At 42.5% G+C, this 16,892-nt stretch overlaps 1 protein-coding gene across 2 annotated transcripts in view; it reads left to right on the top strand.

Annotated features, from left to right (window-relative positions):
* The first annotated feature begins 477 nt into the window (after positions 1–477).
* Positions 478–16,892, top strand: part of robo4 (roundabout, axon guidance receptor, homolog 4 (Drosophila)) — a 114,085-nt gene continuing 97,670 nt past the window's right edge. The window contains exon 1 of one of the 2 annotated variants that reach the window (XM_072238372.1): positions 478–847. In XM_072238372.1, coding sequence (XP_072094473.1) covers positions 781–847 — 67 coding nt within the window. In that variant the 5' untranslated portion in view covers positions 478–780. The remainder of the gene's footprint in view (positions 848–16,892) is intronic. The other variant, XM_072238373.1, reaches the window with a different exon arrangement.

The raw sequence follows: 16,892 nt of genomic DNA, 5'->3' as shown, positions 1-16,892 counted from the left end.
CTCACTACTGACAAACCTACACTGATTTTCTATCAGTTTAGAAACTTTCAGACTTTTCCCTTCCTAACCCTGACTTTAACCTAACCCACTCTGTCCCATATCTACAAACTTTTCCAAGCCAGCAAATCTAAATCTTCACATTCCTCCAGTGTCGACCCCTGTGCCCTCTTGGCTTTAGTCATGGACTGCTGACAGCTGCCTTGACGCTGAATCACACACAAAATGTTTGAGCAAATGGTGTCAGGCAGCATCCATGAAGAGAGAAACACAGTTAATGTTTCAGGTTCAGTGATCTTTCAACCAAACTATATATTGTTCTGAAACATTAACTGTGTTTCTCTCTTCATGGATGCTGCCTAACACCACGAGTATTTTGGACATTTTTCTGGTTTTATTCCCAATGGCTATAAGCTCTTGTTTCCTCAACCATAGCTTTTAAGGAGTTAAATGACTGGGCGGGGCTTGGTGCCGGGAGAGCGGTGCGCTGGAAGATTGTGGATGTGGATTCTAACGTTTGCATCCACGCCGTAAGGAAATACTGTATATCTAGCCGTCGCGAAGAACAAGGGAGATATAGATAGATCTGTGGTGTAAGAGACGTCAAATAGATCACAGCAAAGCAGGAGAGGGAATAAGCAGACTTGCCGAAGAAGAAAAGATTCACAGAAACGTGAGAGCAGAGCGGCACTGGGAGTTTAACATTTTAAAAGTTTGCCGGGAGGTTTTAAACTTGCGGGACACTGGAGAAAGCGGGGTTGCAGTCTCCGATGCTCAGCGCAGATGAAAGCCGAGGCAAAGCTGCTGCTCCAGCTCCTGCTACTTTGGGAATTCTCCCCTTCTTTGCAAGGTGAGTGGAAAGGTGATTTTAACACGGGCACTGCAAGTGGTATTTTGCAGGGGTTCCCCAACCCTTTTTATGTCATGGGCCAGTTCCATTAAGCAAGGGGTCGGTGGACCCAGGTTGGGAACACCTGAGTTATAGGAATCCCTACATTGTAATTTTAATTTGTTCCACAGAAGAATTTAGATTAGGTTGTACAACATTTTGAGGCCTCACTTTCAAGTTCGGCACAGAGTCGGACTAAATGAAGTAAATGTTTGAAAACAAACGATAAAAAGTCATCGACCTGAGTCGCTAAATCCATTTCTTTCATCACAGATGCTGTCTGACCAACATTTTCTGTATTTCCCATTGCCGTTGTACTGTTGATAATTTAGGATCAAACATTTCGCTGACCGTCAGATAACTTTCCCCTTCCTTCACCATCAACCGAAAATTCCCAGCCATACGGTGAACGGGAAAAGGATTACTGAAGGATCTGCCCTTGAAATAATCTGCTGGAGCCGCACTGTTAATTTGCATGTATTTTAAAAAGTAATTCGTTCCGGTGGCGAGTTCAGAACAACAAAAGTTAGCTGTAAACTAATCTCAGGTACCAGAAATATTGCATTGAAGCTGCGAAAATCAAACATATGCTTTTGGAATGGAGAGTAGAATAATTTATTAAATGTACACTGTACGGTTTTGACTGTAAATACATTAGCGTCTTGTCACGTAATTTCTATGAGTGACAGGCGAGATTAACAGATGCATTTGAAAACGACCCTTTTAAGGTGTGCATCTAGACACAACAACGTTCATCTACACAGAGCTGCAGGCACTAACAGGTTTGTGAGCAAAACAGTAATTAAATGAATTTACATTTTTTTAAAAAAGCATCTATTTAATTTGATTTCCTTTGTACTTCTGGAAATGCTACATATTTAGTTAGAATTTAATTACAATGCCCCCTGCTCCACATAAGTATGATTCCTTGCCAAGAATGTATGCCTGCTCATTGTACAGGGACTGGTTCTGCTTTATTGTTTAGTGTTCCTTTGATTTAGCTTCTAATACTGTAAACACACAAAAAGGACTCCTCTAACTTCCATTAGTGCCCCTCCTCCCCTTCTTACCCCATCCTTTATTTATTATTATTGTTCCCCCTTTTTTCTTTCTCTTTTTTTTTCCTCCCTCTGTCCCTCTCACAATAACTCCTTGCCTGCTCTCCACCTATCTCTGGGCTCTCCACCCGCCCCCTCTGTTTCTTTCTCCCTAGGCCTCCCATCCCATGCTCCTCTCCCTTCTCCAGCCTTGTATCCCTTTTGCCAATCAACTTTCCAGCTCTTGGCTCCATCCCTCCCCCTCCAGTCTTCTCCTATCATTTTGGATCTCCTCCTCCCCCTCCCACTTTCAAATTTCTTACTATCTCTTTCAGTTAGTCCTGACGAAGGGTCTCGGCCCGAAACATCGACCGTACCTCTTCCTAGAGATGCTGCCTGGCCTGCTGCATTCCACCGGCATTTTGTGTGTGTTGCTTGAGTTTCCAGCATCTGCAGATTTCCTCGTGTTTAGTTTCCCTGGACAGTTTGTACTGATACCAGTCTTGATGGGCAGTGGACCACTAACATCGATCTCTACATGGCTGAAAGAAGAGAAATCACCCTTGCTTGCCCAGTCCTGTTGTTACATTTCTCAATGAGTAACAGCTTGTGTTTGTATAAAATCTCCTGAAATGCTCCCATTAGCTGTAAGAAAACAAAATGATATCAAGCCACACAAGAAGATAATAGAACAAGCAGGCAAAACCATGATCAAAGAGAATGTATGAAAGAAGTGAAAAGGTGAGGTGCAGTGAGGAAGGAATTTCTAACTTCCTACAGGACAGTGAATAGATGGTCCAAGCCAGTTGTGCGTTCCCAAATTGGCAATAATCTTCTTAAAAAATTCTCTTTTGCATGTCATGGCAATTTTGAGCAGAGATTATCACTGATTAATGAATTAGCATTAATAAATATGGAATCCTGTGAAAACTTTACCGCTGTGGTGTTGTAAAAAATAATTTGCTGCTTCATTTGGAAGTAAAGCTAATCATTATGCATCTTTTTAAAGAATGGAGGGATTTTTAAAGACAGAAGGGACGGCATAACATGCGTGCCAGTGGAACTTTTGCGTGCGCCATATTGGGCACATGTTCCATAGATTCACCACCCCTGGCCAAAGAGATCAGAACTGGAGCAGCACAAATCTCTCCAGGAATTAAACCCGTCACTTATTTCAATGGGGAAATGGCTCGTTGCCTACCAAGCAGTTGTGACAGGACTACATCATTAGAAATATTTCCATGATATCATTCCTTACAGTACACAATTTATTTCTAGAGACTTCTTTTGTATGGGCAAGTAACGATCTGCAATATACAGCCCATAATGGTGGTTAAAATCAGACTAAATAGAAACATCAATAGGGAATTGGAAAAAAGAGGTGGTGATGGAGAAATTGGATAACCTTTCAAAGAGCCATTCTGGTCTCCATGGCTCCACAGCAAAGAGTCAAAATAGCTTTTCTTGTCCATCACAGGAAAAGCCCTCCCCACCATTGAGCACCTCCACAAGGAGTGCTGCCACAAGAAAGCAGCATCCATCATCAAGGACCCCCACCATCCAGGCCATGCTCTCTTCTCACTGTTGCCATAAGGAAGGAGGTACGGGAGCCTTGGGTTCAAGAATAGTTATTCTTTACCACCAGTCTCCTGACCAGCATGGACAATTTCACTCACCTCAACACTGAACACAACCGATGGACTCACTTTCAAGGGCTCCACAGCTCATGAGTTCTGTATTATTTTATTTACATATTTATTATTATTATTTGTAGCTGCACAGTTTGTTTTCTTTTGCACATTGTTTGCTTGTTCGTCTTTGTGTGCCGTTTTTCACTGATTCTATTGTATTTCTTTGTTCTATTGTGAATGCCTGCAAGTAAATGAATCTCAGGGTAGTATATGGTGACATATACGTGCTTTGATAATAAATTTACTTTGAGCTTTGAAATCGATGTAATCCAAGTCATCATATTCCTTACCCTCATTAATACTTGCTTTAAAAGTAAATGGAAAAGCTACTTTTTGTGAAGAAGATGGTGAGATGAAAGCGCACGGTCTGCTGGGTGAGCAAATAATGTTGGAAGAACTTGTTACCCCTCCTTAATATGCAGCATGGTATCTTTAACACCCATTGGAAGAAGGATTTTAGTTAAATATTCTGTGTGTCATAGAGTCGTATTGCCAAAATGGGCCTTTCAGCCCATCAGATTACATTGTGTCCATTGCCATCTTTTTGTCTAACCACACTGATCTCATTTGCCATCTCCAGCACTGAATCCATCTGTGTCTTGTTTCTATCTAGCATTCAATTCAACCACGTCCTGTGGCCAGAGACCAACCAGTCTGTGTAAAAGTTTGGCACCCCAGATATTGTCCCTTAAGAATGAAACATTCAGAATTATGATCAGCAGGTTTAGGATAATTCAAGTGATTAGTTTATGCTGCTACTGAGGAGTCAATGTAGTCTGAAGCTTGTTGATCTTGTTCACCATGAATAATTCATATGATACCATGTGCTGGCAAGGTCTATGTGGGTAACGCCATTCTGACACAAGTTAAAAGTGACAAAATCATTCAGGGCTAGCCATGACTTGTCTCATTTCAAGTATTTTGTTTTTAAAAGTCTAACCTGCAGAATTCCACAACACAAACTCGACAAATATGCTGCATTAAATATTATGTTTAAACGCACAGCAAGGATTAGTGCAGTGCCAGAGAGAGATGGCAATGATAGAGGCCGCAAGGTTCTTGAGGGTTGAAGATAAATACAGCCATCAGAAGGTGGGTGGTATACAGGAAGAGAGGCGCCAGGTGTTGTCTCGGCAGCAACGCTGAAGGACTCCGAGCACTGCCCATATTTGCTCTGTGGACATCCCTAGCTAATAACAAGGTTCCATTTTTTTAACAGAAGTTGATTTTGTCCATAAGTTGGAAAGTACATAAAAATCACTTGATATGGTCACCACTGCTGCACAGTATTGTAATGAATGGCATGAAAAACATGCAAGACTGTATTGAATGAACCACAAAAGTAGAGACAGGAAATTATTCTGCCACTTGTCAGAATGAACCTATGTGCATACATTGGATATTTTGAATTTAATAATATTGTAGGAGTTTGATCCAGGGGTGTCTGTAAATTGGCAGTTTGTAACCTGTAATCCCCAGCACTCTGATGTCCTTCAGAGAAGACAGGAAGGTGTCACAACAGCGTTCTCAGCTGCGGAGAGGAGTGTTTGTGCAAATGGAAAATATGGAAGGGAGATGGTGGATGCCACGTGGGGCAGCGTAGGGCAGGAGCTTGAGGAGGTTGCAGTCTTAGTTCGGTTCCAACGTCCTTTGTAAGCCCACCATCCTCCATACTGACCTTGCAATAATGAAAAAGTCGTGCCATTTCAATTAAGAAAGCTGCCGAACAGTGACACTAATACAGCTCGGCGTTTTGGAATTCAGTTCCGGTGTCCTCTGTAAGGAGTTTATACATCCTCCTTGTGAACATGTGGGTTTCCTCCCACAGTCCAAAGACGTACCGCTTAATAGGTTAATTGGTCATTGTTAATTGCCTTGTGATTAGTTTAGGGTTAAATATATGGGTTGCTGGGCAGTGCATGTTGTATATCTCAATAATAAACAAAAAAACAAACAAATAATCCAAACACATAGCAAGCCAGTTGGGCATGGCACTCAGTTCAAACCGGTATACCCAAAACAGCAATTCTTTTGTTTGTATGTTAAAGGGATCTAACATCTGTTTCAAGCGCTTCTTTACAGCCGCAGACTGATATGGCATCCAATGTTTTGTATATGTAATTGTCACCACCTTAATTAAACTCTTTAAAACTATTCTTCCCCTTTGAGGTAAAATTTTAACCTTGAGTTCTAGAATTACAAGCACTTATTGTAATTATGTCTTCCTTAGTTCTTTAGTAATTTCTGTTTTAATACTGTCTTGTCATTTTCTTCTGCTATGGAGTGCAGTACTCAGGCACGCACCTGGTGAAGAATCTGTCTCCTGTTCTGGTAAACAGCAATTACACTAGTAGCCAGGGGAACAACCAAGCTAAGGTTAAAATGCAACCCTTGAAAGTTAGGTATGTAATTAATGCATCACATGTACTGTGATACAGGTAAGGATGATCCCACATTCAGTCCCTGGGCTGAGTTGAATAGTTTCAGTATTAGTAGCAGGGTGCCCATACCTGATTATATTTGGGTAATGTTGTTATGACTGTTTACCCAGTCACACACCCTCGCTGGCATTCATTGTCTGAGCTTGGCTATTGCAAATGAATTGAAAGGTGCTGGGAGGAGTATTCAGACTCTAAGAACAGTGGAGTTAACTATGCCCACTTGAGAGGACAGACTGAGAGCTGTCTCTGCTGAAAGACAGCACTCCCTCAGTACTGCATTAAATTTTTGCTTATAAGGCTTTCCTCAAGATTCCAGTCTGAGGCTCAGGCACAGAGCTTTCTGAATCTTGCTACTGAGCCACAGATTTACTAGTGGAGGTGAATTATTATAAAGTGGAACTGTTCTGAAAATTGTGATTTCTGTTCAGTGTCATTTTCTGGTATATTTTGTTTTGGAAAACCACATATTAAGCACGAGTAAACATTTGTGTGTGTCACTTTCCCACGCAAAGAGCCAGACTGGATATGTGCGGGATTAAGATTTGGTCCTTGTATTAACACCCAATCTCTGACCAGTCTCTCTTTCCCAATGAGGCTGGACATTAATGTATGCTATTGATGTTGCTACTAGATTTTGTTAAAACATCTTCAGTTGCTTCAGGGATTTCACATTTCAGGGCACTTCAGCTGTCTGATGGGAAGAATAGACTGTCTTCCTTGTTCTGGATGCAGTGCACAGACTACTTGTATAGAAATCATTTGTTTTCTTAATCCTCTGGGCTGAAATAAGGCCAACTTCACATGGAATGCGAAATTAGTACAGTTTGCTGATTTTACTTTCTAATGAGTGCTATACTGGTAATGAATAAGGAGTATGACCTTGCAGCCGCAGCTGCTTTGACATCATAGAATTTGGGATCATTCTGTACAAGCAGCTTTAAGCATTACTCAGCTGTAATACAGTAACTATGGTCTGAAGACATTTTGTACCACTTTCCAGTAGGGAATACAGATTGGGGAATTACCTGCGACTCAGGAGGCTTGGGAGATAAATTGAGTGTAGTCATCCTCACATCTTTGGGATGATATTCCTGAAATGGTCACCAAAAATTAATGTTAAAGAGTTGGAGCAGGTGGTCTCAGGAAAGGGATGATGTATTCAGAAGCCTATCTTGGGATCAACCAGGATACGGAGCACTTTGGTAAGCTTTCAGAAGGCATTCGTTGAAATGGATGGAATCATAGCCTGGATTAACAGTGCTTGTAAAGTCGACATGCAATTAAAAAAAGTGTCACACTGATTTCTTCTCTCCACCCTACTGAATATTGGTTTCTTCATGATTGGGTCAGACTGTTCTTTAGAGCTTCAATGAGCTTGCATCTTCAAACGTAAATATAGTACCTCCAGAGCTCCATCTGATTTCTGCTGAGGTCCAGAAGATTATCAATATAAGGCAGGTGAAGCCCTGATCTAGTTTAAAGGCAATTTTGCCTTGAATGACCTGCTTTGGCCATTGGGGCCACCATGTATAAATGAAAATTAGGAAAAAAAAGCAATGTAAAATGTAATTTCTGATTGAAAACACACTAAACTGAACAGTGATTGTTCATGACTTCACCTGAAAAAAGCAACTCCATTATTCATGTAATGAAACTGAAGCTGGAAGGAGCTGTTTGACTTCAGCCAGGGTAGTTGTAGTCATGAATTTCTGCTCCTGATTGTTTCCTGATCATCCAAGTTCCTGATCGATATTTGATGAGACAATTAATTCACCTCTGCTAATGCACATCCAGTGTTAGCACTGGTAAGCCAATTGAATGGTCGTGTAGTATTGGCCTGTTGAGAGTACAGGAGTTCTAATCCCATGGTATTGAGTTGCATAATTAAGTTCAGTGGTAATTCTTGGAGGGAGTGGGGAAGGCAATAACAATTATGTGGAAGCCCAATTGGTCTTCAAGACAGAGAATCGATCACCCCTGCCTGTCCTGACTTGCTTATGGTTTATAATGCTTATCTTGAGCTTTAGAACTGGATTGAAACTATTGTTGGAGCAGAAAGAGGGTGCTATGTATTCCTAAAGGCTTAATCAGGTATTACCAAAAAAAGTAATGTTTCTTCAGTTCTGCTGAGGGGTCTTGGCCCGAAATGTTGACCGTACTCTCTTTTTTATCATAGATGCTGCCTGGCCTGCTGAGTTCCTCCAACATTTTGTGTGTGTGTGTGTGTGTGTGTGTGTGTGTGTGTTGCAAGCAATGTTTGGATCACTTTAACAGCTAGCTGTTGTAATTTTCTCCTATTTGCAAACAATACAACTTGGGGTGCATAGCGGTTAGCACGACACAATTACAGCTCAGGGCATCAGAGTTTGAAATTCAGTCTGACGTCATCTGTAAGGAGTCTGAACATCCTCCCTGTGGAATGCATGGGTTTCCTCCAGGTGCTCTGGTTTCTTCCCACAGTCCAAGACATTCTGGTTAGTAGGTTAATTGGTTATTTTAAATTGTCCATGGAAAATTAGGAGCTGCTGGGCGATGCAGTTCGAAGGGCCAGAGTGGCCTATTCTGTGCCGTATCTCAATAATAATAATAATAAACTGCATTTGTCAACCTCATCAATCTCATTTTCCACCTATCACCTCCCATCTTGATTCCCCCTCCCCCACCCACCTGACTTCCCCTATCACCTGCCAGCTTGTACTCCTTCCCCTCCTCACACCTTATTCTGGCTTCTTCCCCCTACCTTTCCAGTCTTGATGAAGGGTCTCGGCCCAAAATGTTGCCTGTTTATTCCCATCCACAGATGCTGCCTGACCTGCTGAGTTCCTCCGGCATTTTGTCTGTGTTACTCTGTGTCTATCGTTTGTCTGCCGCTGGCTCTGAAGTCGATCGATGTGGTTTAAAAAGAACAGCCTGTGGCTCTTTGTGTGCCTGGTATTGAGGTGGGGAAGTGAGGGAAGACTTGGAATTTGGGAGGAGAGTTAAGCAGCACAGTGATGTATGAATGAAGCACCTCTTCTCCCACATTTCATTTCCCCCCCCACTCCATTTTGTTCTGGTCCTAGTAGAGTTTGCTAGGCTAATGAATGGCAGTAACTTGCAGAGGGGTGCACAATACAGAGAAGCATCTACCTCTCCTGGTGCTGCTGTGCAGAAGGACTGCTAGTGGAAGTCAATGTGGGACACTGCCTAATGATAAAATCAATGTCCCATTGTGTTCCCAAATTGCTGTATGATTTACCAGCTTCCCAGCTGTGACTGAAAAGCCAATAATCAGATCACAGGTGCAAAATTCCATTTGGTTAGTGGTATCCGAGCTCAGGTGAATAATGACAGAAAATGCTTGGTTTAGTCTCCCAACTGGGAGGATTTGTGCTGGAAATGGCTGAAACACTTCAAAACATGCCCGGAATGCATGGCATACACATTTAATCAAAATAGGGATAAGTATTTTTTTCTAATACAATTTCTAGTTTTAGTTCCTTAGCAGGAAGTAGTGAAGGACAAAATACCTTCCCAATTGATATTGTTGCTGATTACGGGAACATGATTAAATATCTTTTTGTCTAGTGCTGCTGGTGAGCACAGCACCAACTTACACATCAAGGATTAAAGCAGACTAACACAGTCTGCTTTAAGAAGCTCAGCAGAGCAGACCAGGAAGCATCTATGGAAGGGAGTAAAGAGTTGGCATTGTGGAACGAGACCCTTCATCAGGACTTGAAAATCGGTCTCAGTTCAAAATGTTGGCCCTTTATTCCTTACCATAGTTCATCCAGTTTTCTGTGTGTTACTCCTGGATTTCCAGCATCTGCAGAATCTCTTGTGTTTAAAGCAGACTAAATGGCTCTTGTAGCCTCGCATACAAAGGCACCAACAACAATTCTTTATCACAAACACAACTGTTCCAGAGCCCCTTCAGAAGAAAAGGCGGACATCCTGACGTCAAGGCTCGGTTGCTGATGTTCGTAATGCTTGTTTCTAAAGTCAGGCACTGACTCCTTTCTTGTATGCTTCAGCTTCCTGTCTGCAGTAGAAATAGCCCAGTTTTGACAATGACTTGCTTCCTTTGCTTTTCATAGCAGTTACTGAAGATTGAAAAAGCTTTCATGTCAGCGACCTTGATAAGAAGGGAAGTGTTTCCTGGGATCTGTGCAGGATATGAGGCCGCGTTAGTTATAGGAAATTCCAATGAGTTGACACCTAATAAATGGAGGGAATGGAAACTTTTTTACCTGTATGCTAATTAACAGGATTCTGCAGAATCTTTAACTTTTATGGGAGAAACGTATGGGAGATCATTCTTACTGTTCAGGGTAACTTAGCCTAGAAGTTTGGCAACATCTTGTCTTGTATGTTCTATGCTTAATGGGTTTCCAAAACTTACATCATATTGGGCAGGGAGCACTTGCTGTCATTACAGGTGGGTAAGTTATAAAGAATTAAAGCATGGAAACAGGCTATTGAGTCAAAGTGACCATCACACACTGTCTTACACTAACCCTATTTTATTTTATTTACCCCACGTTAAACCAACTCCTCCACATTCTATCACTCAGATACACATTATGGCCAATTCACAGTCATTAATCTAGTCATAGTCATACTTTATTGATCCCAGAGGGAAATTGGTTTTTGTTACAGTTGCTCCATAAATAATAAATAGTAATAGAACCATAAATAGTTAAATAGTAATATGTAAATTATGCAGTAAGTCCAGGACCAGCCTATTGGCTCAGGATGTCTGACCCTCCAAGGGAGGAGTTGTAAAGTTTGATGGCCACAGGCAGGAATGACTTCCTATGACGCTCTGTGCTGCATCTCGGTGGAATGAGTCTCTGGCTGAATGTACTCCTGTGCCCACCCAGTACATTATGTAGTGGATGGGAGACATTGACCAAGATGGCATGCAACTTGGACAGCATCCTCTTTTCAGACACCACCGTCAGAGAGTCCAGTTCCACCCCCACAACATCACTGGCCTTACAGATGAGTTTGTTGATTCTGTTGGTGTCTGCCACCCTCAGCCTGCTGCCCCAGCACACAACAGTAAACATGATAGCACTGGCCACTACAGACTCGTAGAACATCCTCAGCATCGTCCGGCAGATGTTAAAGGACCTCAGTCTCCTCAGGAAATAGAAACGGCTCTGACCCTTCTTGTAGACAGCCTCAGTGTTCTTTGACCAGTCCAGTTTATTGTCAATTCGTATCCCCAGGTATTTGTAATCCTCCACCATGTCCACACTGACCCCCTGGATGGAAACAGGGGTCACCGGTACCTTAGCTCTCCTCAGGTCTACCACCAGCTCCTTAGTCTTTTTCACATTAAGCTGCAGATAATTCTGCTCACACCATGTGTCAAAGTTTCTTACCGTAGCCCTGTACTCAGCCTCATCTCCCTTGCTGATGCCTCCAACTATGGCAGAGTCATCAGAAAACTTCTGAAGATGACAAGATTCTGTGCAGTAGTTGAAGTCCGAGGTGTAAATGGTGAAGAGAAAGGGAGTCAAGACATTATTTAATCTATTTTAAAGCAAAATGGGGGGCTTCATTTTCCTTCAGATGTGGAAAGAAACTGCAGTGTCCACTGGATATTTATGGGGTGATTGTGCAAAATCCACACAGACAGCACCAAACATCAGGATTGAATTGGTGAATTGGTTTATTCTTATCAGATGTGACAAGGTTCAGTGAAAAACTTGTCTTGCACACCATTTATACAGATCAACCCACTGTGAAGGCACACTGAGATCGTACAAGGTAAAACAATAACAGAGTGTAGAGTAAAGTGTTATAGAACAGAAAGGGAGTGCAAGTGCAAGGTGCAAGGCCATAGGGAGGTAGACTATGAGGTCAAGAGTCTCTCTTATTGTTCTCGGGAACTATTCAATAGTGTTAAAACGGTGGGGTAGAAGCTGTCCTTGGGTCTGGTGATAAGTGCTCTCTTGCTTTTGTATCTTCTATTCAACGGGAGAGGGAAGAAGAGGGAATGTCTACAGTGAGTGGGATTTTTGATTTTGCTCTCTGCTTTAACAAGGCAGTGAGAAGTGTAGACAGAGTTCACGGAGGGGAGGTTGGCTTCCATGATTTGCTGAACTGAGCCCATAACTCTTTGCAGTTTCTTGCAATCATGGGCAGATCTGTTGCTGTACCAAGCTGTGATGTATCTAGATAGGATGTTTTCTATGGTGATTAAAAATTATTGAGAGTCAAAGGGGGCATGCCCAATCTCTTTAGCCTCCTGAGGAAATAAAGGTGCTGATGAGCTTTCTTGGCTGTGGTGTCAATCTAGTTAGGCCAGGACAGATTACTTTAGAAACTTGAAGTTCTTAGCCCTCTTGACCTCAGTACCATTGATGTAAACAAGAGCGTGACACCATGCAACACTCCCCCTTCTAAAGTTGGTGACCTGCTCTTTTTGCCATGACACCACTTCACTAGGCAATCTCCCTCCTGTACTCTGATTTATCACTATATGAGATATGGCTCACTATGGTGGTATTACCTGCAAACTTGTAGATGAAGCTGGAGCAGAATCTAGTCATGAGTGCATAGAGAACAGCATAGGGGACTGAGGACGCAGCCTTGTGGGGCATCAATGTTGAGAAAAATCAAGGTGCAGGTGTTGCCACCTGTCCTAAATAATTGTGGTCCATTGGTGAGGAAGTCAAGGATCAAACTGTAAAGGGAGGTGTTGAGTCCCAGGTCTAGGAGTTTGGAGATGAGCTTGTTTAGAATTATGGCATTGAATGCAGAGTTGTAGTCAATAAACAATAGTCTGACATCGCTGTCTTTACTGTCCAGATGCCCCAGAAATGAGTATAGGACCAGGGAAATGATGTCTGCTGTAGACCTGTCTCAGGGGTAGGTTAATTGCAGTGGGTTCACATTGCCTGGGAGGCTGGAGTTTATATGGGCCATGACCAGCCTCTTTAAACGCTTCATGATGGTGGACGTCAAAGGCACTGGGCAGCAATCATTAATGCACATTACTTAGATTTTCTAGAGTTCCAGGATGATAGTGGTCTTCTTAAAGCAGTTTGAAACCGCAACTTGAGGCAGGGAGAGATGGAAAATGCAAATACACCCAACGGCTAAATTGTGCAGCTTAGGCACATGGCTAGGGTCACCATCCGTATCAGGTGCTTTTAAAGGTTCACTCTCCAGAAGACTGATCTTGCGGCCACAGCGGTGATTGTCGGTTCAGGTGCATTGGAGATTGTTGGGGTGGGTGGTGACGTTCCAAACCCCTTCTGCCAAAACGTGCAGAGAATGTACACTTCAGTGGCCACTTTCTTAGGCACCTCCTGTATCTAATAAAGTAGCCACTGTGCGTATGTTTGTGGTCTTCTGCTGCTGTAGCCCATCCATTTCAAGGTTCAACGTGTTGTGCATTCAGAGATGCTCTTCTGCACACCACTGTTGTAACACGTGGTTACTTGAGTTACTGTCGCCTTCCTGTCAGCTTGAACCAGTCTGGCCATTCTCCTCTGACCTCTCTCATTAACAAGCCATCTTCACTCACAGAACTGCCACTCACTGGATGCTTTTGTTTTTGGCAAAGTTCTCTGTAAACTCTAGAGACTGTCATGCGTGATAATCCCAGGAGATCAGCAGTTTCTGAGATACTCAAATCACCCCATCTGTTACCAACAATTATTCCATGGTCAAAGTCACTTACATCACATTTCTGATCCATTCTGATATTTGATCTGAACAACAACTGAACCTCTTGACCATATCTGCGTGCTTTTATGCATTGGGTTGCTGCCACATGATTGGTTGATTAAATATTTGCATTAATAAGCAGGTGTACAGGTGTACCTAATAAAGTGGCCACTGAGTGAATTAAGCTCACCGGGAAGGGATGTGTTGGTCAGTGATGCTGCCCAAGCAGGAGCACTTGGAATGGTATTGCGGATCTCAAGGCCATGCATTGGGAGCACGGATACCCTGTATAAGTGATGGAGGTGCACACCACTCACATCAACCTGTCAGCTACAACTTGCCCCATTGACAGGAGAAGTCTGCAGTCCCCACGTTAACATTATTAGCCACCTCAGAATATAGAAAGCTGAAGTGAAACTAGGACATCCTCATTCCTGAGGTTATAATAATGGAAGAATATAGACAACAAGAATGATGCTTAGCATGTAAAATAAAGGGGTGAAAACTTGTGTAAAGTTAAGGTGAATGCATGCCATTGGGTGACAGATTGGCTGCATTGAGTAAAGTCAGAACTTCAGACTCCCTAACTAACAGCCATGTTAAAACCAAATGTGAATGGATTTAGCTCTGTTGTCCTATCTGCTTTCACAACGGCCACTTTGATGAAACAGAATTTACCTCCATCTATCAGGAAGACCAAAGTCCATATCTTTAGAATCCCACCGCTGGTTTTGTTCCTTAGTTTAACTTCAGAGACTTGAAAACATGACCCAAGGCACTGAGAAAGTCTGTTTGGTCAGAAGAAACAAGAAATGGAGTTCCTGTCTCCTCTTTTGGTTGGATGGCAATGATTTCACAACGTTATCTTGAATAAGCATAACATCTTGACTTTATTTCCCAGGATTATCTTATTACCTTTCTTGAACAGCAGAATAACATTTGCCATCCTCCAGCCCTCTGGTACTATTGCTGTGGCCAGGGAAGATGCATTAAATTTCCAGCAATCTCTCCCCTTGCTTCTGGTAGTAACTTGGGGTATATCCTGTCTGGCCCTGGGGACTTACGCAACTTAATATTTTTCAGAAGTTCCAACACCCTCTTTCATAACTTTGCCATGCTCCGGAATTGATGGCAAAGTGTGAGTTATTTGCAGTGTCTCTATATTAACACAATTATTACACACACATTTCATTGGATCTAAAATTCTCTCTGAGGTGAGCGATGAATTTCAAATTAACCTTCTTGAATTTTGCTTTTTATCTCATGAGAATGTCTCTCTCTTACCTAGCCTTATGTGGGAATTAGAAAGTTCTGAGAGTCATAAATTCGTAGAGAGAAATAGCATGGAAAAGGTCTCTTCACCCCACTAAATCCAAGCTGACCATCAACCTCTTGTTTATACGAATCCCACATTACTCTCAATTTTTATTCTTTCCACTTTCTCATCAACTCCACTTACTCTACCATTCACCCACAGGCCTAGATGTGATTTGCCAGGGCCAACTTGAGCATCCCTGGAATATGGGAGGAGACCAGAACATCCTGGGGAAACCAGTGTGGTCAAGGAGAATGTGCAAACTCCACACATACCTATGGTTAGGTGCTGTGAGGCAGTGGCACTGCTGTGCTTCCCCAAATTGTAGATTCTTCTATATTATCCCCAAAATATAACATACACTTCCTGCAAATGGATGATCTAAAATGTGGTATGACCATTTTACTGAGCTGCCTGCTATCGGGATTCACAGCCCTACTTGCTGACAATGTCACCTTTTTGGGAGTTGATATACAAGTTGAAAATTCTCTCTCATTAGTTATTTAGTGAGTAATGTCTAATACAACTTTCTTACAAAATGACAAACTTTCAGTCAAATAGTGCGTTTGGATACTTCCAAATTCTAATGTTTTCCTGCTTGCTCCTGTGGAAGAATTCTGTTGATTCAAGAGGTCTGATAGATCCCATGGCTGCATACTTTCCAGTGAGTCATGCAGGAACTCGGACAGTTCAACATGGTGGCTCAGGTCAGAGGCTATTGGAACAATAAGACCTCCGTGTGTGCAGGCTATTATTAAAAAAAAGTTTCCTGTTTTGATAGCTGAGTTGGAGGAAGCACTGTGGGTATTTCAGTTGTTTGTATTTAAGCAAAGACTTGTACAGGAAAATTATTGTGTGGCGAAATAAACTCAGCACTCTCATGTGTACTCGGCACATTGTTAAAAAACAGCCTCGTAATTGGCCAGGCTGTATGGAGGCAAATGGGAAATCTGGAGAATGAGTGAAATTTGGTGAGATAGTTGAATTTATTTTGACAGATACGCAAGGTAAATGACATGGGTACAATTTCTCCTGGATGATTTACTAATCCTAATGTAACTTTGGGCCATGGGGTTTCTGAGGGAATTTAGTGTCCATCTGAGCTAGGGATGTTGTTCTGTTACATGTCATACTTTCTGCTTCTAACGGCTAGTCTCTTTCAGTAATGTTCTCATATTTAAAAAAGTCAGTCTCTTCACCAAGTACCCAGAATGACCGAGATGCAAAACTGCAGTGTAAACCACTGTTGGATTGGATTAGTAGCAACTGCAATAGAATTTGGTTCATTGCCTCAGGATGGAGAGAGGCATATTGATTAGGATTACCTGTTGGAAGGTAATCTGTATGTGAACTTACTGTCGTGGCCTTCAACAGAGACAACAGTCCTTGCTGTGGAGGGCAAGCAATAAAGAACAACTACTTTATGTGAAAGTCTGCAGGGATTGTGCAGATCTGGGGATTAATTCTAGATTCTCTAAAGCCATAAACCAATGCAAGTCAGCACCTATTTATATAAAGGCATCCGTTAGTCTTGCGAGACCATGGATCTGTGCCTGGAAGGTCTTCACTCTTCAGGGCGCAGGCCTGGGCAAGGTTGTATGGAAGACCAGCAGTTGCCCATGCTGCAAGTCTCCCCTCTACACGACACCAATGTTGTCCAAGGGAAGGGCATTAGGACCCATACAGCTTGGCACCAGTGTCGTCGCAGAGCAATGTGTGATTAAGTGCCTTGCTCAAGGACACAACACATTGCCTCGGCTAGGGCGCGAACTCACGACCTTCAGGTCGCTAGTCCAATGCCTTAACCACTTGGCCATGTGCCCACGTGGGAATTTGAGTGTTTCCAGCAAGCCT

The sequence above is a fragment of the Mobula birostris genome, chromosome 20 (genome assembly GCF_030028105.1).
Source record: "Mobula birostris isolate sMobBir1 chromosome 20, sMobBir1.hap1, whole genome shotgun sequence".
Lineage (NCBI taxonomy): Eukaryota > Metazoa > Chordata > Chondrichthyes > Myliobatiformes > Myliobatidae > Mobula > Mobula birostris.
Note: the sequence above shows the minus strand (reverse complement) of the source record. Positions and strands in the feature narration are given on the sequence as shown.